The sequence below is a fragment of the Lycium barbarum genome, chromosome 6 (genome assembly GCF_019175385.1).
Source record: "Lycium barbarum isolate Lr01 chromosome 6, ASM1917538v2, whole genome shotgun sequence".
NCBI lineage: Eukaryota > Viridiplantae > Streptophyta > Magnoliopsida > Solanales > Solanaceae > Lycium > Lycium barbarum.
Genome location: NC_083342.1, coordinates 101,887,904 through 101,915,101, shown reverse-complemented (window position 1 = coordinate 101,915,101; position 27,198 = coordinate 101,887,904). Strand labels below are relative to the sequence as shown.

The window sequence follows — 27,198 nt, the reverse complement described above, 5'->3', positions numbered from 1 at the left end:
ATGTAAATCCAAAGTCAAGATGGGCAAGATCCAAAATCAAGAAGGGTCGTCACCCAATTATCAAGCGAATCAAGAGCCATGTTGAAAGTGGCTTTCCACTCACACTAGAAGATGGACAAAAGTCCATCGTCAAGATGAAATGTAAATCCAAAGTCAAGATGGGCAAGATCCGAAATCAAGAAGGGTCGTCACCCAATAATCAAGAGAAACAAGAGCCATGTTGAAAGTGGTTTTCCACTTATACTCGAAGATGGACAAAAGTCCATCGTCAAGATGAAATGTAAATCCAAAGTCAAGATGGGCAAGATCCGAACAATAGCATGAGGTATGTCATTATAAGTGACAAGGTCACTATCACAAGAAGGACAATGTCCCGACAAGAATGCAATAATGCTCAAGCAATCTATATGTGTGGGCGAACTAAGTCGTCTTACAAAAAAAATACTTCACATAACACCAATGTGATTTTAACATATTCATAACTCAATTACAAAATTATACCCTCAATGATAACGTTATCATATTGAAGTGTCTCAAGATATTCTTTCTCAACCAACAAAGCAAGTAAGCTATTAAAGTAGCAACAAAATCAATATGACAACAATTTAAAGTATATATTATTTCACCAAAATTCAAGCTTCTTACAAAATCTCAAACAAAATAAATTGAAAGAAAAGTTCAAGTTTAGGTGCAAACCTTGGAGCTTTAGTGCTTCTAAAGCTCAAACAAACATCCAGAAGTTATAAATCCCCAAAGCAACGATCAAATAAATATGTCGACTTCCTTAGCCAATTTCCCTTATCTTGTTTAAGGTATATATATATATATATATATATATATATATATATATACCTTAAATACACAATCAAATATCTATTTAAGTTCAGTGATTTCAGCACGTCGAAACTAAATATGATATCAGTGAAAATCACCCTAAACTATCAAAACAGAAATTCTGGACAGTCCTACTGTTGTGGCTCAGTTTCAAAGGGGTAAACGGCAAAAATAGACTTTGTGGCCTTAATGAAATTTGTAGTTTTATGTCTTGGGTTCCAGAGAAATTTAAATCACCCCAATATTAATCTTGTACAAAAATATATGCTCAAAATACTAATAGTAGTACATGGAGGGTTTTTAAAACAGAATCTGGACAGCACCTGCCCTGTACTTCATCACCCCTTTTCGAGTAAATACAAGCAAAACTAGGTTTTGGAGCCTGAATAAACGTTGTAGATCTATGAAATAGCTTTCCAGATCATCTTGGCTCACTTAAAACGAAATTTTATACAAGAAAATATGCTGCAAATACTAACAATTGTCCAGTTCAAAAACGGGTTTAGTAAACTTACCTCAAAAGTGTGGAGTAGCTTGTGGCTCAACCAAAACAAGTCTTGTTGGTAATTTAGTGGGAGAATTTGATGAGAGGAGAGGAGTTTTGGGGTTCTCAAGAAATCGAAGTAAAAGGAGGTGGAGAAAGATATTTCACATAGGTGATATATATCACCTTGGATAAGTGTGAAACCAAAAGGTGGCTGCCCAAACTTTTACTTCTTTGGATAAATATAAAAGGGTGGCTGCCCAAAATATTAAATATCTATTCTATTTCTTAATTACTTAATATAATAATAGTAGGAGTAGTTTACATAACTACACCGTAACACTTCAAACAAGTTCCAAACATCGTCAAATTCACGTTTAGGAAGCGCGAAGTAAAATTTATCCTCATTATAAATATGTGATCAATTGCGAATGTGAATATTAGTTAAAAGATTTTGGGGCGTTACACCTAGGATAATAGTGGTGGTTTAATTTTCTACTTCCTTTTTCACTTGTTGTTTGAAAGTTTGTGAGCTTGCAGGAATACGTTCGAAATGGCAAGCAGTGGTCATTCAGGGCACGTGAACAATAACAAAATAATTGCTGAAAACGAAAACAACAGCGGGTCACTAAACCCGAACGCGTCACCTGCTGACCCAACCAACCCAAATGCTGTCAATCCAAGAGAATGCCTTAACCGGCAGAATACCGTCAACTAGGAGAATGCCGCCCTTCCGGCCACAGATCCTTTGAATAGTAATAACTCAATTACTTTGCCTCGGGCACAAGCCCAGAAAACGTCGGGCATACCGAATGAGATTAACTTACGTTTGATAGTTGAAATGTTGCAGGAACAAGCAATTACTATAGTTCAGCTCCAGAGCAAAGACAACAAAACAGCATCGGCAAAGCCAAAAGGGGCTACCGAACCAAGGCGAGAGGAGGCACGGATAGTCAAAAGCAACGAATCAGAGGCTGGTTCATCTACTGAGGCTTTGAAAATACTCAAAACTTTGGCAAAGCGGGTTGATTCCACAGAGAAAATTGTGGAAACATACAACTCTTGGGTGGATCAGATCCCGGGAGCACCTCCGATCTTGAAAGGACCGGATTCAAAGAGATACAGTCAAAGGCCTTTCCCTCCGAGTGCGGCCCCGAAGCTGATCCCGAAGAGTTTCAAGATGCCGGATATTTCAAAGTATGATGGGACAACGGACCCGCAGGAGCACCTGACCTCGTACACTTGTGCCATAAAAGGCAATGATGTCGAGGAGGATGAAATAGGGTCGATATTGCTGAAAAAGTTTGGTGAAACATTATCCAAAGGGGCATTGACTTGGTATGACCATCTGCCCGAGCATTCCATCACTTCTTTTGAGATGCTCGCAGATGCATTTATCAAAGCCCATGCTGGGGCCAAGAAGGTACAGGCAAGAAAGGCGGACATTTTTAGAATCACCCAAAGAGATAATGAGCTGCTACGAGAGTTCGTGAATCCGTTCCAAAGAGAACCGATGGAACTTCCTCCGGTCCCGGAAGAATGGGCGGCATAAGCTTTCACTAAGAGACTCAATCCCCGAACCTCAACTACCTCATTTAAATTAAAGGAGAACTTATTGGAATACGAGGCAGTAAATTGGGCCGATGTCCATAACAGGTACGAGTCCAAGATTCGGGTAGAGGATGATCAACTTGAACTTTCCCCCGGTCCATTAAATGGAAGTAAGAGCTCTGAGAGGTCGAGGAAGAATTATGAATCGGAGACAAGGCCATCGAGGGATAGGTATCGACCATACTCTCAACTGGAGAAATCCATCTTTAGGTCGGATAAAGGAAGAAGCGGCCCCGACCATCTCTCGAGTAGAGGGGATAAGCAAGCTAATCGTAGGTCAAACAGTCGAGGGTTGCTATTTAGAGGTGATGCCGGTAGTTCAGCCAGTAATGGAGACATTCTGAGGTTATCATAATACAACTTCAACATTAACACATCAGATCTTATCTCGGCTATCGGCCGTATCAGTGGCCAAGACCATTGAGATCCGATCCGGCTCAAAGAGATCAAAGCGTGATGTGTGAGTATCATGTGAATCATGGCCATAGAACCGAAGACTGCCGCCAATTGAGGGAAGAGGTGGTTCGGTTGTTAAAAAATGGCCACCTTCGTGAATTCTTGAGTGAGTGAGCCAAAGGCCACTATAAAAGTAGGGAAAATCACAAACAGGTCGAGTCCGTGAAACCACAACACGTGATCAATATGATAATCGGAGGGACGAATATGCCATGAGGTCCGATGATGAAAAGAACAAAATGATTCAATTGTACGAGAGAAGCGGACCAGAGATTATGTACCGGAGGGATCTATTTCCTTCAACGACGAGGATGCAGAAGGTATCATTCAACCTCACAATGATGCGTTGGTAATTTCTATCCTTATTTTCAAATCTCAAGTTAAACGTATTTTGATTGACCTAGGTAGTTTGGCTAACATTATCCGACGGAGAGTAGTAAAACAACTGAAGTTTGGTCAGAACCAAATTGTTCCGGTAGCTCGGGTACTCAGCGGATTTAATATGGCAAGCGAAACTACTAAGGGGGAAATCTCTTTGCCGGTCAACATTGACGAAACTATTCAGCAAACTGTGTTCTATGTCATCGAGGGAAAAATGAGATATAATGCATTGCTTGGCAGACCGTGGATTCATAGCATGAGGGCAGTACCATCGACATTACATCAGATGTTAAAGTTCCCGACCCCGGAAGGGATAAAGACGGTCTGTGGTGAACAGCCCGTAGCAAGGAAGATGTTCGCGATTGAGGATGCAGCCCTCGTCCCGAAGGGACCGGTCCGAAAGGTTGTTGAATTGACCAAGGGCAAAGACGCCAAATAGCAATTAAAGAATACAGGCTCGGATGAAGAAAAGGGAGAGATGAGCCAAAGTTTCGAAGAAGATGATTTCGGTGTGCCTAAATCATTCGTATTACCGGATGATTCAAACGCAACCAAGTCTACCGTAGAGGAGTTGGAACAGATTATCTTGTTCGTGCACTTGCCGGATAGAAAGGTATACCTGGGCACGGGGTTAACCTCGGAGCTCAGGCGCAAGTTAATTAAATTTTTTCAAGCTAATGCCTATTATTTTACATGGTCCCATTTAGACATGACAGGTGTACCATCGGAGGTGACGACGCATAAGCTCAGCTTCGATAAAAAAGTCACCCCGGTCAAACAGAAAAGAAGACCGATGGCCGAATTAAAGCATGCCTTCGTCAAAGATGGGGTAACAAAGCTTTTAAAATAGGTTCTATCCGTGAGGTTAAATACCCAGACTAGTTAGCTAATGTCGTCGTTATGCCGAAGAAAGGTAACAAATTTAAAATGTGTGTTGACTATAAAGATCTAAACAAAGCATGCCCGAAAGATTCATTCCCTATGCCTCACATTGATCGAATGATCGATGCAACGACCGGGCATGAGATGTTAAGTTTTCTCGATGCCTACTCCGGGTACAACCAGATTCGGATGGACCCGGGGGATCAAGAGAAAACTTCTTTTATAACCCGATATAGGACTTACTACTATAATGTAATGTCGTTCGGATTAAAAAATGCTGGAGCAACTTATCAACGCCTAGTTAACCAAATATTCGAAGAATAGATAGGTAAAACAATGGAGGTTTACATTGATGACATGTTAGTCAAGTCTCTGGAAATAGAGGACCGTTTAGAACATTTGCAGGATACCTTCGGTATACTTCGCAAGTACAACATGAAGCTGAACCCGGAGAAGTGTGCCTCCAGGGTCAGATATGGCAAGTTTTTGGGCTTCATGGTATCAAACTGGGGGATTGAAATTAACCCGAACAAAATCAAAGCCATTGAGGACATCGAAGTAGTGAATAACGTGAAGGCAGTGCAAAGGTTGACCTGAAGGATAGCAGCACTGACCCGGTTCATCTCGAGGTCATCAGATAAAAGTCACCGTTTCTTTTCTCTGCTAAGGAAGAAGAATGACTTCGTATGGACACCAAAATGTCAAAAGGCCTTGGAGTACTTGTCGAGCCCGCCCTTGTTGCACGCACCGAAGGCAGACGAATAACTGTTCCTGTATCTAGCGGTATCTGAGGTTGCAGTAAGAGGTGTTTTGGTCAGAGAAGAAGGAGGTATGCAATTCCTATCTATTATGTAAGAAGGACATTAGGAGATGAGGAGACCCGTTATCCGCACCTCGAGAAGTTAGCGTTGGCCTTGGTAAGTACTTCAAGAAAGCTAAAGCCTTATTTTCAATGCCACCCCATATGTGTAGTAACTACTTACCCGTTAAAAAATGTCATGCAGCCGGAACTGTCAGGTAGGCTGACCAAATGGGTCGTAGAAATTAGCGGTTATGATATCGAGTATAAGCCTAGAACGGCTATTAAATCTCAAATCTCAACTGATTTCGTAGCAGACTTTACTCCCGCTATGGTTCTCGATGTAGAGAAAGAACTCTTGTTAACTTCGGGAAAAGTCTCGGGCATCTGGAACCTATATACGGACGGGGCAACGAGCCTAAAGGGGTCCGAATTGGGTATTATTCTTAAGGCCCCGCAGGTGATGTTATTAAACAATCAATCAGAACTTTGAAATTAACTAACAATGAAGCTGAGTATGAGGCTATGATTGCAGGTTTGGAATTAGCTCGGATTTTAGGGGCTGAAGTCATCGAAGCTAAGTGCGACTCCCTTCTGGTCGTAAACCAAGTCAATGGTGTTTTCGAGGTCAAATGTGAACGAATAAAAAAAATACTTGAAAAAAACTCAAGTAATATTGCATCGGTTTAAAGAATTGACTATGCAGCATGTACCGAGGGAGCAGAACAACGAAGCAGATGCATTGGCCAACTTAGCCTCATCGGTTAAAGCGGAGGAGTTCAATTCTGGCACGGTCGTCCAATTGATGAACTCAGGAGTGGAAAATGGTCACACCGAGATAAATGCAATTGGTCTGACATGGGATTGGCGCAACAAATATATTGATTACTTGCGTGATGGAAAGCTCCCAAACGACCTAAAAGAATCGAGGTCTCTTCGAACGCCGGTGATACACGCCCGGTCTTTCTACGGACCTTTGGCTAAGTGCTTAAAGCCTAGAGAAATAAATTATGTGATGAGAGAAGTCCACGAAGGAAGCTGTGGTAACCATTCGGGTACCAAAGCCTTGGTCCGAAAGATAATCAGAGCGGGGTATTACTGGAACCGGATGGAAGAAGATGCGAAAAGCTTTGTCCGTAAATGTGATGGGTGCCAAAAGCATGCGCCGATGATACACCGGCCAGAGGAGTTGCTACACCCGGTCTTATCCCCTTGGTCGTTTATGAAGTAGGGAATGGATATCGTCGGCCCTTTACTGTGGGCCCTAGATAAGACTCGTTTTATTTTATTTATGACTGATTACTTTTCAAAATCGGTTGAAGCACAGGCCTTTGAGAGAATTAGAGAGAAGGAAGTTATTAACTTCATTTGGGACCATATTGTTTGTCAATTCGGCATCCCAGCCGAGATAACCTGCGATAACGGTCGTCAGTTTATTGGCAACAAGGTTAATGACTTACTCGAAGGACTGAAGATCAAAAAGATTGTATCAACTCCGTATCACCCAAGTGCAAACGAACAGGCGGAATCCATGAATAAAACTATAATCCAAAATCTGAGGAAGCGGTTAGTGTCGTCAAAGCACAAATGGAAGGAAGTTTTGCCGGAAATATTATGGGCCTATAGAACAACATCAAAGTCAAGTACGGGAGAAACACTATTTCCCTGGTTTAGGGAGCCGAGGCTTTAATTCATGTAGAGGTTGGTGAACCGAGCCTGAGGTTCCGGTATGTAACAAACGAGTCAAACGAAAAGGCTATGGTCGTAAAGCTCGACTTAACGAACGAACTACACGAGAATGCGTTGGTCCGTTTAGCAACTCAAAAACAGCGGATGGAAAGATACTATAATCGAAGGACAAACCTTCAACATTTTCAAGTTGGGTACTTAGTGCTTCAGAAGATTACCTTGCACACTAAGAATTCCGATGATAGGAAATTGGGGCCGAACTGGGAAGGACCGTATAAGGTAACCGGAATAACCGGCAAAGGATCATATCAATTGGAAACCGGAGACGGCCAATAGCTGCACAACAACTGGAACGTAGCACACCTGAAGAAATATTATTGCTAAGGTATGATCCGTGAACCCTTTGTGAATCCTAATAATTCTCACCTTTCTTCTTCACAAGGTCAAATTGGAGTAAATTCGAAGGTCTTAGAATTAGGTCTGAAAACACGTGTTGCACTCTTTTCCTTTGCTCGGTTTTATCTCGAAGTGGGTTTTAAGGCATGGTTTTTAACGAGGCAACAAGTACAACGTGTGTTACCTTAGAAGACGAGGCTAAGTGTCGTAAACTCAAAGACCAGCTAAGTACTAGGGACTGGATATTCAACAGCTTCGTTTTCATGTAGTGTTTCCCCATTCATACTTCACGAACAAATACTAGGGGACTACAATAACCTCACTAAGACCGGAGAAAAGCTCAAATAATCAAAATAAGAAATAAAGTCAGCGTTAAAACAATTTTTGTTTTTATTTTGCAGTTACCCGAACCTTTTGTATTAGGTTTCGATGTAAGGGCCAACCGATTGAATGAATCATGCCCAGATAGTGTTGCTACGGCAAAAGTAGAAGGGATTGGATGAAATCCTTAGTTTTTGTATGAAACAAATATTTGAGATATGAAGAGAAATACTTTTGAAAAGTACGTTTCAAATACGCTCTTTTATTAATGATACCCTCAACTGGGGACTGTCGTCACAAAATCGACAAAGGCACAAAGGTTATAGTTAATCGAGCCCAATTTGCAAAAAATTGAACATTCGAAAGAGGGTCGAATAATTAAAGATCTCGACTTAAATGCCCAAGGTGATTCGGAGACGTCTGAATTCACAAAGCATAAAAAGGCCTCGCGGGCAAGCCATCAATAAGTCTTCGGTCAAAAAGAAATCGAACAAAATAAAGACCACAACTCATAAGTTAAGGTTGGCTCGATTTTCTAAGAGCAAACGATTAAAAGGCTTAAGGTCGAACCTCAGCATTCTTTATGAAGCAAACATCAATACGAAGCAATATCATAAAAGGCTTAAGGTCGAACCTCAGCCATTCTTTATGAAGCAAACATCAATACGAAGCAATATCATAAAGTGTGCCCGACTTAAAGTTCGGAGAAAATACTGGCAAAAGGAAATGCGAATTTCATATATAGCATAACAGGACGAAGCTTTACACTTGTGATTTTTAAAGATCAAAAACAAAAACAAAGAAGCTCCTACAAGTCCTATTTACTCCATCTCATAAGAACCCGAGTCGTCGGAGCCGGACTTTTCAGGGTCTTCCTCGGAGCTATCCTCGAGTGCTTTCTTAGCCCGTTCCTCGATCATTTTTGCATCGACTATACGAGCAGGAATATCTTCAAGACCCCGTTGAACCGCCTCATGTGTAATCCTCCGAGACCTCCACTTCTCGTGTTCTACTAAAATGGTAGAACGAGTCTCGACGGCCTTAACCTCTTTGTAGGCTTCCTCCAGGTCGGTCTGAGCTTTCTTTAATTTTTTCTCTAATTCGGACTTCATGTCACTCAGAGTGACTCGAATCTCGTTGTAAGATGCCAGATCGGCCTGAAGAGCATTATTGGCTTGAACAGCGGCCTCAAGCTGTCCCTTGAGCTCATCACTGATCCGGGCTCGTGTCTCGACTTTTTCTTCGGTTATCTTTAACTTGTCCTTCTCTACGGCCCTCTCAGCTTCGAGCTGCCTGAACCTCTCCTTCGTTTTCGCAGCTTCGCCTTTGACAGAATCAAGCCCTTCTCTTAATTGGGTGATGGTAGCTTCAAACTCACCAAGTTTGGTGGAAAATTCGGCATTCTCTCGGCTGAGATTTTTGTTGTTCCCGTCTAGGACTTTGTTCTTGTCGACTACGTCGTCGAGCTCAGTTTTCAACTGGAGATTCTCCTTTTTGGTGCTTCAAGCTCGGATTGGAGAGTTGGAGGAGCAATGACCCGGCTCAGTTGATCTTCTTTTTGTTGCAATTTGAACTTCTCCATCTCTCGGCCTTGAACATATAACTGGGCCCGTAAGTCGTCTATCTCGTGCTGGGCTCGGAGGAAACCTTCATTCACAAGCACGACACTCTGCAAGGATAAAATAAACGAGGATAAGAAATCGGCAAACGGTGAAAGTTACATCAGATGCTTTAAACTTTATTAGAAGGTACGTAAGAATGCTTACCCAGTTGCCGGCATGCATACCCTCGTTCATAAGACACTGCCACGAGAGTCCCTCCATCTTCTCCTTGTCCAAATCTAAAACGAGAGATCTTAGATAACTTGCAACACCCACGGGGAGAGATAAAAAACTGCAGTCCTCAAGGACAGTGATCATGGTCGACCTGGTCCTCTTCGGCTCTACACTTGGGACCGGGAAAATAACTACAAGTCTGGATCTCGAACCTGACTCAGTGGACCGGCTGGCAATCCTTGTTGCTCCAGGAATAGGGAGGTGGCCGAACCCCGAGGCTTCCACCATTGCAGGAGGGGTATTGGCAAATATGTCATTGAGGTTCTCCTGTTCTGAAGATGGAGCAGGAGGAGAAGTTGGAATCGTATAGGCCCTGGATGGTATCTCGGCCGTAGTAGCTGGTCTCTACAGTGTTACCCTCGGCAATTATAGTTGTCTCGACCCTTTGAGCCGTCTCTGCCCCTGAAGCTGTGTCTGTCCTTCTAGGCCTTTTCACCAAAGGCACCACCTCGGGTGAAGTGTCATCTATAATGTCAATAAAATTAACGGATCTTAGTGGAATCGGAGATTGGATATATTCGGCTATTGGGGGGAAAAGAACCTCAGCCTCCCCACCTGTGATTGGGGTCGGAAGATCAGCCGCGGTATTACCCTCGGGGACCTCTATCGAAGCTGTCTCGGCCCAGTAGCAGTAGCAACGGAAGGCCCCGATACTACATTTGCGATCCAGATGTTGTCCCCGGCTTCATCCCTCAGGCCTCGGACATCGGATGAACCTGCAGCGTCCCTCGACCTTTTCTTCCTCTTCTGACCTTTAGTCGTGGTCTTTTTCCTTTTCTTTTCAGCCGCTTCAATAAGCCGTGCTGATCCTGACATATCAAAATTTGAGCCCGGTGTTGCGGGCTCATCCGCTAGTGCGGGCCGTGGGGTCACAGAACCTTTGCCCAAACCTGGATATCGGAAGGTTAAATCGAGGTAAATTGGAACGAAAAGGAATGACAAGAATTAGAGGAGAGAAGAGGATACCGTGGTTCTGCGCTATCCATAGATCACGAGACAAAACTCCCCATGTCTGCTCATCGTGCAAATACTGGTCGATGATTTTCTCAATCCACTCAGCGAATCCCGGAATTACATCCGGAATCCGTGCTTCAGCTACAACATTGGAAAAGGTTAAAAGAAGTGCCCGAAGATACGTAAAGGAGGTAAACCTACAAAAACTTACGTTTGTCATTCCACCTTTCGGGGAAAGGCATATATACGGCCGATATGATGTCTTTAGTCCTAACACAGACAAAACGCTCGTGCCAACCCCGATCCCTGTTCTCGTCGACACTGGAAAGGATGGGATTTTTGCCTCGTTTGGAGACTTTTATAACGCCTCCGCAGAAGATCCTCAGACAATATAAATGAATAAAATTGGCAAAAGTAAAATTGATTTTGGCATTATTGCCTAAAAGATGAATGCAGGCCACGATCCTCTAAATATTCGGGCCTATCTGAGCAAGGCATACTCTATACGTCCGACACATTTCAAGAATCACCGGGTCTATTGGAGGGCTGAGCTTAAGGGTGAAAGGATACGTATAAAAACCCTTCTTTGAAGTTGGTGACCGATTCATCATCACTGGGAGAAAAAAATGTCCATGGGACGGTTATCCCAGCTACATTCGGCTCGGACTCGGGGAAGGTGCTCCTCTTTGATCGACGAGGGGTAATGTCTCACATCGAAACCCCGGTCAAAAGTCTGTACGATTTTTTCAACGGGCGAATTCATGGTTAAAGTTATACTTCGAGGGTATGATGTCTTTGGCCGTCGGCTCAAAGGGAGCGGCTTGTGTTTTGTCCTCGGGATTGGCAACAGGCTCGGTAGTCGGAGAACAAATTGATAGAACGTTCTGGGAAGTAGAGTCGGTGTCCGTTGCCATTTTGATTTTAAATGATCAAGATATGAAGATATGAGGGTCTGGGATGAAGATATGAATATCTACGTTGAAGGTATGAAGATTTGAAGGCTAAAAATATGAAGATATGAAGATTTGGAGATAAACAAATGGAGTTAGGAAAGATTTAAGAAGATTTTCCGTAAAATGAAGAAGGTTTTGGGACCCCAGATGAATTTTCCTTAACAACTTTTTGAAGATATGGGATTTCGAAGCAAAAGAAACCAAGAACAGAGCAGAATGAGTGATGATCAAGAGACGAAGGATGAAAGAAGGAAGTAAAAAGTGAAAAGTAAAGAAATGGGATCACTGTAACTCCCTTATATAGACAAAGTTCCTCCGCAGTTACCGAAGCCATCCAACCAAGAGAGAGTATGTGTCAGGAATTAAAGAGACGTGACATGAAGAGACGTCACCCTGAAGCGATTACTGAAGCTGACCAACTGAAAGGTGACACGTGTTCGAAGTCAGAGGGACGTGACAAGAAAGGACGTTTCGTTTCCCGCTTGTTTTCAAAGTAAAAGTAAAAGCTTACTAGAGAAGTCACCGAGGCAGTTATTCCACTTCTCGTCACTCCGGTAAAACATCGATACGGTAAGTGTGGGGACTATCTGTATACGGTAAAAACTGATGCAACTTGTATCCGATAAGAACCGAGGTAAAGTTTAAAGTCGTCCAATACGAGATCGAGGGTGAGCAGGGTCGTAACAATAGATTTGAATGAAAACCGAGGGGTCGTGAGTACATTCAACCCTGCGTCAAAACCGAGAGTATTCTAATGAGCCTGGAGAAGCCGAGCCTAAAAGAGAGCACGCTCAACATAGGTTCAGAAAATCAGTTATGGATTAGGCCACGCGTCATCTAACCGTTCCGCCATTTGCGCTGACAACAGTACATGTGTCAGACCATAAGAACGCAGCCTTATCCATTTTGGGGTTTTTCTAGAAAGACTTTTTCTTGCATAGTACTAGGGCCCATTTGTTGTTAGCTGTAAATAGAGGACTGCCCCTTTCTTTTTCAGGTTAGCTTTTCACTATTCTATACATTGTAATCAGTAAAGTGGCAGAGGAATTTTCTTAAGTATTTTGGCTCGGTTAAAAGGAGCATCTTCCAGATCGGACCAGTTTGCAGATCTTGTTAACTTGTCTTCTTTAGTTTCCTTTACTTTTATTTACCAATATATCGCTATTTATTCGCTACTATCTTATACTATAGACTAATCTAACCACATATCCTATCAACCACTTACAAATTTAATTGTTATCCACTTTTTGGGGGTAAACAGTTTTAATTATTAAAATCACCATTGTTGTAGGCTTGAAAAAGTGAATCTTGAATTTCGATTATGAAAATTAAACTTAAATCAAGTGGTTGTTGTTGGAAAAACTAAAATATATTGATAGGGATGGAGATTGATAGTTCAAACTTCAAAAAAAAATAAAAAAATTATCAGTTCCGAACATATATGTCTAAAAGGAAATGGATTTAAATGGAACGAAAATGATAGTGAAGATCCATATATATAACTAATCCCAACTAATTTGGGATTAAAGTGTAATGTTTTTGTTGTGATAGCGGTAAGTATTCTACTGCTAGTTATAATAGACACTTTTTTCCAATGTAGAAAACCTAACATATGATCTTCACACATTTTATAAACAAATATTGCATAAATTACATTTTCACTTCTCTCTCTGTCGACTAAAAGTCGGATAAGAAATCTTGAGGCATGTAGGGAGTATTCCTATTTTCAGGAACTTTTTGAAGTAAATCTTAAAAATTTCTTGAAAGCTACAGTTAAGACCAAAAGTTTAGTGACACTTGTTAGCAAACAACAGGGTTCAGTCGCTTTCTTTCCATGTAAAATAAAGCTGCTAGATATTACAGTATTACAAGTTGTTTCTGGTTACATGTCACTTCAATAGTTTTCATGAGTGCATTTTCTTGGTCTAAAAGAAAGAGCACACGTAGTAAGAAAACTAATTCCGCCATGTTACAGATTTTCAAGAGTCCTACAGCAAGAATATCTTTCTAACTATGTACAATTTTTCACAAATTTAAGTTCAAGACTACAATTATTACATATCATTGTACTGATACGAATCTGAATATGTATAAATAGGGATCCTAAATGGGTTGAAATTGCACGGAAAGAAGCTAAGGAGGAGAATCAATGGAATTAATGTTCTGTATAACCTACTGGTGTCTGCTGAAAAAGTTCATCCGTGTAAAACACATCCAATAGCAACAATTGAATCCCTTTCTTAAACATACGACTGTTTATAAGATCATCAGCTGTGACGTGTTAGCCCAGTAGAGGTTCCTCCAGAGGTACCAATGTGGGTGTCTGGAGGTTCATCGTGCAGGTGACGATCACCCCAAGGAGCGCGCAGACCGCTGGAACGAGACCTAGTGCATACCGATTGAGGGAGAAGAATGGGTATCTTGGACTGCAGTCCTGAAGTCCCGGAGAGGTTCCTGCACAAAAGGGTAACAATTGTCAAATTAAATAGAGTGTTATCTGGTGAAAGGAAACTACAGAGAATCTAATTAAGAAAAGGGAAATGAATTCTGTACCCTATTACAGATCTTAGCAGAAACTTTCTGGTAACAAGTCTATAGGGTGAAAATAAGAGGGTGAAGCAAAAAGTTCTTGGCTGATAAAGAAAACAACATACCCAGTGATCTCGGCTGATAAAAAGGAGAAACTATTAACTACTCAACTCTGTTAATGAATATAGGTGGAGCCAATTCACTAGTTTTCCACAGACACGCTCAGTTATGGATGTTGAAAAATTAGAATGAATTTACATTGAAGCTGCAAATTTACCAAGGTAACAGAGAGATGTGGAACCGATGCTTACTCTGATATGACTCAAGAACGAACAAAGCCACCCCACATATCATTTTCTCCAGAAAGCTCAATGATCCGTACACAAAAGCACAGCCATGGAGATCTTGCCCAACCAAGGTACTTTGCATGCCCACTCCAGTTACCTGTTAAGTCACATAGGAAAGAGGTGCACATGAAGATTTTAATAGTAGGTTTTGTGATCACATAGCATGTTTTACAATGAAACAAACATCTTAAATCACACTCCTTCACTATTTCCTCCAGTCCATGACACAATCAAGAGCCTGGCTTCCTCATATAATAGAAAGTATATGCATGTATGTAAAGGTATGTAGCTGAACCAAATTCCCCAGCTCAGAATATTATTGCCTACTCTCCAGTTAAACAAGGAACTTGTTAGTTACTAACTTGATAGGTACTCAATGAGTGCCAAATTAAGCAAAAGCCACAATAATAGAGCTCCTTTGTGAAAAGAATATTATTAAGAAATAAATGGAAAACTTTCTAAGGAGATAAGCATTTCCACATACATAAGGTAACAATTCGGTTAACCACAACAGAGAGTCGATCAATGCTTAAAGGAGTATTTGGTCCATATAAATTTATCATAAATGAATTTTTGCACCAGAGCCTGAGCTGTTTCAAAATGGTTTTGTATCATGCTTTGATTAGAAAATATTGACCATCTAGTAGTTGACGAAGGCATTGCATGGAGCACCTCTAGTCTATGTCAGCAGAAATAAACATGACATATATGGACTAATAAACCGAAGTTTAAACTTTTCACTCGTTAACATTGCTGCCTTATGGTTGACCAACCACACATCTGTGTTCTTTACAAGTTTAATGCTAAATATAGATATGCTGTAACAGGATAAAGTGCTTAAGTAAAGTTTCAAGACTTGATGCTCAAACTAAGCTCAGAGAACAATAACCCTACCATTATCAAGGCATTTGCTATGCCAATGAATACCGACAAGACATACATAAAAGCATTCATGTTTCTTGGAAGCAGGAGTATTCCTGTGCCACAAAGTACCCAAAGGAGACCACCTGCAGTATAACAGCCCTTCAATCGCTGGCTTGTCCACTTAATCTCCTGCATATAATACAGCTATAAGGGAAAAAGAACAGGCAAAAAAATAACACTTTGGAAATTGAGATAGAATATGAAAAATTTCTGTTCTGTATGGACCTGCAGCAGGATGGATACAACGAAGCTGCAGACAAAGATGATCGCAGGGACCTATCCACATCAATTAATCACAGGAATAAGAGTTAGTACTGTATTTCTTCCCTTGCCCTTCTCTTCAAATAAAAGGTCTTTATTTTAAATGGAAACAATGCCCAGAAAGATACCAAAGCTTTTGAAGATAGACTCATCTGCAGGTCATTGATCACATAGAAAGCAAGAAATGCCTGCAGCGCAAACAATTAGATAAACTGTATCGGTTATAAAACCAAGTGAATGCTTAAGAAATATGATATAAATGAAATCCATGTCATTATTGTAATATCTATTGAAAAGGGCTAAATTCTAAATAAATAATACTCACCTGGGAGACATTAGTCACAAGTCTGGTAAGCAGGTAAACAAGAGCAACTTGGTGATATAAAATCTTCTTAAACCAATACATCCAAGAAATTCTAACATAACCTTTGACATGAGCTTCTAGTTTCAACCTGGCCAAGAAAGGCAATATTAGAGATTAACATCTAAGAAGATAATTATCAAGAACTTGCCCTTATACTGACAGCTCATGGAACTTGAAAGCAATCTCCCATATCGAAATTAGCATAATTCTCATTCTTTGTAGTGACCTAACTTATTCTTCAGGATGGAATTGTGTTTTTAATTGGGTTTTACACAAATGAAGCTACATTTTTTATGGAGGAAGATAAGCTGAGCAGTTTTGATGAATGCCTAAGCTGGTCAGTGGTTAGCTCCATCAGAACTCTCAAACAAAGTGATTCTATCTCCAGCTCAGCCAAGCAATGAAATAATAGCAAACAATTTCATTTTCATTAAAAATCAGTCCGAGCAAACAAGCAGCCAATGCATTCACTTAAAAAACATATAACTAAGACATGTGCAGACCTTGGCTCTCTGGTTCCGAAAGCAAACACGACGACGAAGCAGCTTCCAATGAAAATTGATATATATGCAATCCAACGGTACTGCTCATTCAAAAAGTATTGAGAACACAGCCAAAAGAAAAAATTAAGAGTAAATAGTGTAACAACCAAATATCACACACCTGATTCTCAACAGCATCAGGTGTCCCTGCTCCGATGACATTGAACACGACAAAAGCAACTGCGTATAAGCTAAGGTTCGCAACCTTCAAATTCATCAGGTTCAAGCAAATGGAGAGCAAACCAAAAGTTAATGACTGCTCACATGTATAAGGAAATTTTGCATGAAGTCATGAAGGAGATTACCAACCATTGTAAAAGCATTGCGGCAACTAGCTAAAACTACTCTGCTTGTTGAGTTCAGTGTAATGCAGTTCACCATTGACCTACAGCAGGCAAAATATATCTTGATATCAAATTCCAAATAACTAACAGCTATTGTTTGGGTTGCGCTTGGTAAAATTTCATAGGGAAGTCATGTGCTTGGAAGATTAAAGTGGTCCTTCTCAAGTGACTACAATTTTAGTTATTTACCTGCAATCTATAAATTTGAGAAAAGTTTAGCATGTTAACAGAGCAATTACTTGTCAAACGGTAATAACTTCATGGTAATTATCAGGATCCTATGTAGCTTCAGTGCGCCAAAGTGATGACAATTATAGCTGGTGTGCAGAAGAGTGATAACTTCTGCAATTAAAAATGGTGGCCTTGGGGTTAGTGACAATATAGTTCTGTCGGAAGAATATGTATGGTTTTGCAGACATTTGGGTGGATGAAGGGAATGGTGGTGAAGGATCAAAGGAGATAGATATGGAATACAAGTTTGGTATTAAAGAATGAACAAATGTTGTCCTTATGGCACTGCTATTTGAGAGGAAACTATAAAGAGACCGACAGACATTTTCCAAAAATATTGACTCCACAATAGGGAGTGGAAAGGCTTTAATTAGGGAATAGCACTGGTGTTGCAAGGAGTCCAGAGCAACCTATATTCACCATCTCTATACAGTTGACTATCTGTAGCAATCAGGAAGCTATTGCAAGGGAGGAGGGAAGAGCGTGTCACAGTCCAAGACCATGATACACATTATCTGCTTCGCTCCAACAGACCTCATAAGCTTTGTCCCTTGGACAACTCATATCGAGTGCAAAAGTGTGTACCATGTGAACATATCCTCTGTATTATATAGCACTTCACTTTTCTCCCCCTTTCCGATGTGAAATTTACCTAAGATATTTTTTTTATTGGGTTGGATTTGCCTAACATGTGAATACACTCCTTCGGAAACTTGCTAACATAGAAGCCTGCCAGTCTGTGCAGTCATGGCCGTCACATACACCCCCTTAGGAACTTAGCTTCCTCGGCTTAGGTTTGCGCAGCATTGTATCACAGGAGTCCGCCTTTGATACTATATTTAACAGCCCAACCCACTAGTTTTATTGTTCGCTTTGGGCCTAGGACCGCACAACTTTAAAAACACGTCATTAGGTCTCAGGGTTGCTTCCTCATATACACTACCATTTTTCCCGTGTTCTGCCCATGTGAAATTTTCCTAGGTTATTACAGAGCGGGACTAGCGCAGTTGGATTTACAATTTAGAGGTGTCATCTTGGATTGGCAGATGGAGAAACTGGAGGAATTTCTGACTTCATTGTATTCACCAAGCTCAAGGCAGAACCCTTTCAGGGAGAGATTACCGTCCAGTCGTATAACTTACTACAACAACCGGAGAGGAGTGTTTTCTTCTTCAGCAGCATGGAGAAAGATAACTCTTTGGGGGTGGAAAGCTACATGGATTGCCATTCTTATTGCTGATAACTTGAGGAGGATGATTGATGGAGGATGCAGATCATTGATCATTCACTTAGTCACAGAAGACAGTCTTCAAAATAATGGACTAATATGTTAATCCAACCATCGGAAGGTTTTCAGGAGTAAATGGCAAGTCTTTAGAATGCCTAACACAGTAGTGTTGTAATATTTAGCACAAGAAGAAAGATAAGAGCAGACATTACATGTGTGATACTTGAGTAGCAGCCCATCCCACATTGAAGATCGCAGCGAACACACTGTAACCAATAGTTTGCAGCATCGCCGAATCAGAACCAATAAGTTTGCAAGGCAAGCAACCACCAAACACTGAAGAAAATGACACCCCAACCAAGACAGATCCTCCAAGATGCCATACTTTAAAATGCCCGAACCTGTCTATCTATCATGTAAAACAACAAATATTAGTTAGAAGGTTAAAACGTCAAAAAAAAAAAAAAAGTATATGTGCTACTAGCTGGGATTGAGGCGCATGGAGTGCAAGTTCAGTAACGTAACGCATGAGGCTGGCGTGGAAGTGAGGCTTGGTACTCAGGTCATTCAAAAGAAAGGAAGTTTCAAGTATCTTGGGTCTATTATCCGAAGAATTTGAGAGGTTGACGATAATATCAAACATCGTATTGGGGCAGGCTGGATGAAATGGAGGCTCGCATCTGGGGTCTTGTGTGATAAGAAGGTGCCACCAAAGCTTAAAGGAAAGTGCTACCGAGTGGTGGTTAGGCCGACTATGTTGTATGGGTGGAGTTTTGGCCAGTCATGAACTCTCACGTTCAGAAAATGAAAGTTGCGGAAATGAGGATGTTGTGATGGATGTGTGGGCATACTATTTTTTGAATAAGTGGATGTGTGGGCATACTAGGAGAGATAGGACTAGAAATGAAGAGATTCAGGACAAGGTGGGAGTGCCTTCGGTGGAGGATAAGATGCGGAAGCGAGGTTGAGATGGTTCGGGCATGTGCAGCAGAGATGCACGGATGCCCCAATGCGGGGTGTGAGAGGTAGGTTATGGACTATTTTCGGAGAGGCAGAGGTAGGTCGAAGAAGTATTTGGGTGAGGCGATTAGACAAGACATGGCGCAGGCCCAGCTTATTGAGGACATCACTTAGATAGGAGGTTATGGAGGACACGGATTAGGGTAGAATGTTAATAAGTAGTCGAGTGCTATCCTTTCATACTAGTAGTCGTAGTATTATTCTTGTAGTCCCTTGTCCTTTGATTTCTGTTACTTGTGCTATCTGTTGTTTCTTATACTTCTTTGTACTTCGATTATCGTATTATTTTGTGGTAGTTACGACTCCTTTTTCAGTCAGCTTTATCATGCTTTTCATGGTATTTTGCAATGGATGTATATATATATATATATATATATATATATATATATATATATATATATATATATACACACACTACTTTGAATTACTTGTTCTTGTGCCGAGGGTCTACCAGAAACGACCTTTCTACCTCCTAAGGTAGGGGTAATGTCTGCGTAGACCCTACCCTCCAAGACCCCACTTTGTGGGATTTCACTGGGTATGTTGTTGTTGGAAAAGCATATGCTTAGATGAGAAAGGGTGAAAATGGTGGAGCATGTTTTCATCTAGCAATGAATTCAGGATCTCTCTTAGGAAGTAGCGTTAAAAATATGTTAACATGCTTTTCTTACGTCCTCTCCTCCATTTTCCAGAAGAATACAATTTGATGCTTCAAACTTGCTAGGTAATCAATGTTAGAAAAATTCGTGATATTTGAATTTAAGTTTACACTCAAAGACTGAGAGCAATACATGTGTCATAGCTATTGTCTAAGTTTGAAAAAGGAAGTGATATAAGCAGTAAGTTGTAGTAGTTATGTTCTTGAGAGATACCAGTTCACCAGCAAATACAGTGGTCAATCCATCGGCAACTTGACCTGAGAGCATTACAACTGCAGCATCACTGAGAAACAGACATGGTATACATGAATACACAGCCACCAGCTTCACAAACTACAGTATCCTATAGTATTTACCCTTTTCTTTTGAGTAAGCATTAACTCGAACTTGCGAAAAGGGTGGGCATAGGTTAGATATCTATCAGCAGACAAGCTACATCACAATACAGTAATACATGCGAAGGGGCTTCTTTTCCTTTTGTCTTAATCCTAAATAGATTATTGAAAGACAGGTGCTCATCGGAGTACCGCAACAGCAAGAAAATGAGTGACAAACCTTGGGGATAATCCAATATCTGTTAGAAAGACTAAGAGATAAGTGAACCAACAGGCTGAAGTTATGTCATTGAGCATGTGCCCAACACCGTAATAAAACACTGATAACCTTCCAAGGGGTTTTGTCAAAGATTCATCATCCTCAATATGATTAACCATAGTGCTCTACAAGTTTTGGCGGTGCTTTGATGAATGGAAAACCTGCAATCCAACAAATGAGGCTTCAGATGCAAAATTACAATTACTTAACCGCATAAAATATTCAGTGAGAAAATTGAACCACACAACAAAAACCAACAAAAGAAGTAATGAACGGATACCCAATATACTCAATCACCTCGTGTGCTAACAGGAAATTTACATGCAATTTTACAAAAGTAGTGATGCTAAACAGATCTTGTTCAAGGTTGATGGTTGTGCAATACACAGTATATACACCAAACATAGCATAACCAAGAAATTAAAATCGCACAACAAGTGAAGTGTTCAAATAACTGAACAACCCCAGATGCATGATGGAGACACAAGTATGTTACATCCAAGTCTCAGCAAAAGAAACTTTCTTATTCTTATTAACAGTTAGAGGAAATACTTTACTCTATAAATGGCTAATTAATAAACAATGACAAGTATTTAAATAGACTCCTATCAGCTCTTGAATAATAAGGGATATCCCAACTGTTTATTAAGTGATGTTGACACTTTGAAAACTGCATCCAGACATCTTTCATAGCTTTTCTCCTTTCTTTCCATCATGACAAGATCAATTATGAACTAAATTAATACTAAAAGGGCAGCCCGGTGCACTAAGCTCCCGCTATGTGCCCGGTCCGGGGAAGGGCCGGATATGACTAAATTAACACTAATGCACAAATCATCACAAGTCACCAATTATTTACTCTTGAAAGTCCTTGCTTATAAGTATAAATCACAATGCTTATACATTGCTTTGACTTTTCACCAATTGCTTATAATAATATCCCTCTTATACTAGTCATGATTTGATGCAGAAAAAAAAAATCTAGACTACCCCAAAGCCTTATCTCTTTCGAAAATACTTGGGAGATGGGATCAACAAATCAGCCTTACTTGGGAGATGGGATCAACAAATCAGCCTTTCTACTAAATCCATCTCTCTCACAAAAAAAAAAGAACCACATAACCACGATACTCTGCACCCAAAAACCATAAAGTCAAACTCTTTACATGTTCATCTTAATCACTCCCAAGCACAAATGGAAACAAGGAAATAGATTAACTCACAAGCAAAGCAGCTATGGAAACAAACAGAGGACTAGTTTTTCATAAAATTGAAGAAGAAAAATGTAAATTTAAACCTGGGTTTTTGGGGCTGAAGCTATGTAGAAGAAACCCCATGATATATACTAACAAGAAGAAAAAAACTTATACTTTGATCCACAAAAGTCAAGATTCAAAACAGAATTATAGTTTCTTGTAATACAAACCAAACAAAAAGTAGAAAACAGTTTATGGGTATGTAACGTGAAATATACGCACCAAAAAATAAACCCCCTTCTGTTCTTCCTTCACTGCCACCGCTTATTATTTCAATCTTGAAAGCCGCCTTATGGGGAGTTCAGAAAAACTGAAAAGGCAATAAAAAAGAATATCTTTTTACTACTTCTAATCTCATTTCCCACCACAGACTGACACTCTGAGAGAATCTTGTTTGTGCTTTTCTTTGTTTCTTTCTTTATTCAAGATTTTAAGAAGATACGAGTTTTAAGCTCTGAAATCAATGGGGGGTTATTGTGTATTTTTCTTGCGCCATCAGTGAGGGTCCCCTCTTTAACCGCCGAATCTTGGAATTAACAAAAATAGAAAAGTAATTAGAAGAGATTCTTAATTATCTCCAGTCAATGACGAATCTTCCCCACAAGTTTACAAAACTACAATAACGCCACCATTCGGGTCGATGAATTCAGAGTTTTAGGCCCGGTTTGGATTGATTTATTTTAGGTGCTTTTAATCACTTCTATAATATTTGTGTAGAAGTCAAATTTATAAAAATAAGTCAAGAATTATAACTTATGACTTATACTTATAAAGGCGGAATAGTGCGGGAGGTCTTTCTACTTATCCGAATTTATCATCCCGATTTGTACTCTACGAAGTTTCATCTAGACTCTTTGAATCTGTTCAAAACATATATTTTAAACCCTCTCTCACCGACCGAGCTTATGTGGCACTTATTTTGCAGAATCAGAGGAAGTGCGTGGTTACACAGATTTGAAAGCAAGTGAAGACAATGATTTTAATTAAAAAATGTATTAAAAATAAAAACGAAAAAAATAACCATGAAAAGAAAATAAAAAACGACCCAACCCCATTCCCCATCTACAGATCTGCTTCGTCTTAATAATCATCGCCGCCTCAACCCCCCTCCATCCACACACACACACACACACTTATTCTTCTTTCTCTCTCCACACCCTTCCCATGGTTCTGCACCCAATCACCGTAGCCTACGACTCCCCAACTACCACCATTCCATTTCATGAATTCAGATGAAGATGAGTCAAGAATTCCATCTGTTTTCGCCTACATAGATGATCTTCCCGATGAATGCTTAGCTTTAATTTTCCACTGTCTGAGCTCTGGCGACCGGAAAAATGTTGTCTGCCGGTGATGGCTTTTGGTGGAGGGTCACCGCCTTCCCCTCAACGCAACACCATATTCTCCTCTTTGGATTCTATTACAAAACTTTCTCTTCGATGTGACCGGAAATCCATTAGCATAAACTTTCAAGCTTTGACCCTTTATCTCCCTACCCGTTGTTCTAGTCTTATTCGCCTAAAGCTTTGCCTTTTTGGTGTTCTCCGGTGGTAAAGACGAATTTTATGGCGGAGGTGGCGGCAGTAAGGACAAGTCACAGTGGAGAAGGATGTGGATTCAGCGTGATTGAGAGACACACATGTTAGAGGGATTTAAAATATAACATTTTTAATGGTTTAGATGAAACTTCGTAGAGTACATACACCGGACAAGTAGAAGGCCTTCCAAACTATTCCGCTTACTTATAAATCATACTACTTAAGTTATAAGTCCGTACAAACAAGCTCTTATACAAACGATAATCGAAGAGAGATAAATGATACTAGTAATTCTTCCAATTGGTTCTTGTATTTCAAAATAGAGTAATTAAAGATAATAAAATAATGAAGATATAATAATATTTTTCTTATACATGTTAAACTAAAAGAATAAATATTTTCCCACAGATCCTGGACTTGAAAAGAAAGTAAATGTTCTAAAATATTTTTAAATTAAAAAAGGGTAAATATTTTGTCATTAATAGTTTGAATAACAAACCCGCCGCAATTAATTATGTCGACCCATCGTAGTTCTCTTTCAATTTTGTTATTTATTTCGTATATGTATTCATAGTCTACAGACATAGCATAACATTGTTGCAACACGTTATATAAACATTCTTGAATCTATACCATTATATAAGGGGTCCTTTACCATCAAAGAATATGGTGCAGCGGATGGAGCTGTTAGATTTAAGGTTTCACCTATTAATTTTAATGATAACAAACCAACATAATTATTAATAAAAGAACATTTACTTGCGATAAATTTATTTTTGGAACAGATTTATTTGATAAAGAAGAATTTGGTGAAAATCTAATCAAATATGGAAAAGAAGATATTCCTAGATGGAATTACGGATGAAAATGTGGAAGATGAAGACTTACTCAAATCAAGATGCAAGAATTATGGGAAGAATATTTAATACGATCCTATGGAAGAAAAATATTCTACAAAAGGAAAGATCAAGATTGATTTGGTACTTAAGGAAGGTCCAAAATCTATGTAGTGTCAAGATATGCCAAAAGTCTCAAGTTTACAAAAGAGACCATATTAGGAGTGATTAAGTCCAAATTAATGAAGACCAATGTGATTACATTCTAATCACGATCCACAGTGAACGAAGAGGATCTTTAAATTCTCTTGAGTTGCCTAAATAAGAGTTCATATATGTACAAGCCAGAAGAAGAGTTTAGAAAAATTATTTGGGAGAATATTAATTATTCTGAAATGAAGATATCCTTTAGAAGGAACGCGTTGCATTTACCACAATATCAAGAAAAGAATACTCTTACCGCAAATAGTTATGGGCGAGATATTTTCCAAGGTCAAAGGTATCTACGCATATTTGGAAAATATTTGCATTCAAGGAAAGTAACGAAAGATATGGAAATTAGAGTACCACATCTCAGAATGAGAAGAATCTCTCATTATTGCATATGATTGAGGATCCTTTAATATTCCATGATTTATGGAAGTAAGGAAGAAGCATATTTGGAAGGCTTTGATGAAAGGAAGAATCTGCTCAAGGCCTTGAAAGGAAACTACTATTGAATCATGGTGTAATGACTTAACCGAATACAATATTCATGAGAAAATTGAACCAACCAACGAACGAAGTAATGAACGGATACCCAATACACTCAATCATCTCGTGTGCTAACAGGAAATTTATATCTTGCAATTTTACAAAAGTAGTGATGCTAAACACATCTTGTTCAAGGTTGATGGTTGTGCAATACACAGTATATACACCAAATATAGCATAACCAATAAATTAAAATCGCACAAGTGAAAAGTTCAAATAACTGAACCACCACAGATGCATGATGGAGACACAAGTATGTTAGATCCAAGTCTCAGCAAAAGAAACTTTCTTATTCTTATTAACAAGACATTTAGAGGAAATACTTTAAAAATGGCTAATTAATAAACAATGACAGAGTATTTAAATAGACTCCTATCAGCTCTTGAATAATACGAGATATCCCAACTGTTTATTAAGTGATGTTGACGCTTTGAAAACTGCATCCAGACATCTTACATGGCTTTTCTCCTTTCTTTCAATCATGACCAGATCAATTATGACTGAACTAATACTAAAAAGACAGTCCGATGCACTAAGCTTCTGTTATGTATCGGGTCCGGGAAAGGAACGGATATGACTAAATTAACAATAATGCTTACAAAAATCTCACCAATTATTTACTCTTGGAAGTCCTTGCCCTTGCTTGTAAGTATAAATCACTACTTGTACTCCCTTAAGGATATGCTTATGCATTGCTTTGACTTTTCACCAACTGCTTATAATATCCCTCTTACACTAGTCATGATTTGATGCAAAAAAAAAAAAAAAAAAAATTTACCCAAAGCTTATTCTATCGAAAATACTTGGGAGCTGGGATCAACTAATCAGCCTTTCTATCAAATTCATCTCTCACAAAGAAAAAAGAAGGCTTAATGCATATGCAATTCTCTGAATTTATTGCTTTTTTTATTTTTTATTTTGGCATCTTAATTAAGTGTTATTTTTATTAAACTTCTGAACTCATTTTTTAGTGTGTCTATACAACACAATCTGACTTACATAATATTCTCTTTAATGTAGCAACAATGCTAATATATATTCTAATTTAATTATGTTATTTTTTAGCTAAGATTAGCAGCAATTGAGAGGAAAAAAAGGAATAAGCTCTTAATTAAGCTGGCAGTGAAAGAGCAGAACCATCAGAAACCGACACATTCATACCTAAAGAATAACTTAACACACATTTAAAACATTACTTTACCTTCATTATCACAATTTATTTTTTACTTCTAATAAAAATTAGATTTAGAGGATTTAATAGACACACTTGAGAATGAGTTCAAGAATTCAATAGAAACAACACTTAATTGAGGTGCCAAAATAAAAAATAAAAAAAAGGACAAGTTTAAGGAGTTGTATAGGCATTAAGCCAAAAAAGAATTACCACAAAACCACCATACTCTGCAACCAAAAACCATAAAGACAAACTCTTTACGTGTTCATTTTAATCACTCCCAAGAACAAATGGAAACAGGGAAATAGATTAACTCACAAGCAAAACAGCTATGGAAAAAAACAGAGGACTAGTTTTTCATAAAATTGAAGAAAAAAATGTAAAATTTATACCTGGGTTTTGGGCTGAAGCTATGTAGAAGAAAAACCCTTGATTTATAACAAGAAGAAAAAAAACTTATACTTTGATCCACAACAATCAAAATTCAAAACAGAATTATTTTCTTGCAATACAAACCAAACAAAAAGTAGAAAACAGTTTATGGGTAAGTTACCGTGATATATACGCACCAAAATAGAAACCCCCTTCTGTTCTTCCTTTACTGCCACAGCTTATTATTTCAATCTTGAAAGCCGCCTTATTTAAACTAAAATATATGGAGAGTTCAGAAAAACTGAAAAGGCAATAAACATATGGATATCTTTTTACTGTTTCTAATCTCATTTCCTACCAGTGACTGTCACTCTGAGAGAATTTTGTTTGTCCTTTTTCTTTATTTCTTTCTTTCTCTGTTACGTGCATTTTTCTTGCACCATCAGTGGGGGACTGGTCCCCTCTTTAACTGCCGACTCTGGAATTAACGAAAAGAAATTAGAATCTATAACAAAAGTAGTAATAAAATATAGCTAGAAGACATTCTTAATTATCTCCGGTCAATGACGAATCTTCCCTCAAGTTTACAAAACTACAATAACGCCACCATTCGGGTCGATGAATTCAGAGT

The 27,198-nt window shown here is 39.3% G+C and overlaps 1 protein-coding gene across 8 annotated transcripts; it reads right to left on the bottom strand.

Moving 5' to 3' along the window:
- Window positions 1-13,411: 13,411 nt before the first annotated feature.
- On the bottom strand, window positions 13,412-26,976 carry LOC132645080 (uncharacterized). Of its 8 annotated transcripts, none has more exons than XM_060361850.1 (14): window positions 26,749-26,976; window positions 22,117-22,204; window positions 20,600-20,799; window positions 20,258-20,327; window positions 18,578-18,774; window positions 16,872-16,947; window positions 16,684-16,767; window positions 16,524-16,603; window positions 15,982-16,108; window positions 15,785-15,844; window positions 15,621-15,671; window positions 15,366-15,524; window positions 14,436-14,568; window positions 13,412-14,049 (listed from the first exon to the last, which is right to left on the bottom strand). In XM_060361850.1, the coding sequence occupies exons 3-14, from the start codon at window positions 20,755-20,757 to the stop codon at window positions 13,877-13,879; spliced, it is 1,368 nt and encodes a 455-aa protein (XP_060217833.1). In that variant the 5' UTR covers window positions 20,758-20,799; window positions 22,117-22,204; window positions 26,749-26,976; the 3' UTR covers window positions 13,412-13,876. The 8 variants fall into 8 exon arrangements, with proteins under 8 accessions (XP_060217833.1, XP_060217834.1, XP_060217835.1 ...); XM_060361851.1 differs by having other exon boundaries at window positions 26,765-26,976; XM_060361852.1 differs by lacking the exon at window positions 26,749-26,976 and adding an exon at window positions 21,688-21,770 and having other exon boundaries at window positions 22,117-23,636.
- Between the last annotated feature and the right edge of the window lie 222 nt (window positions 26,977-27,198).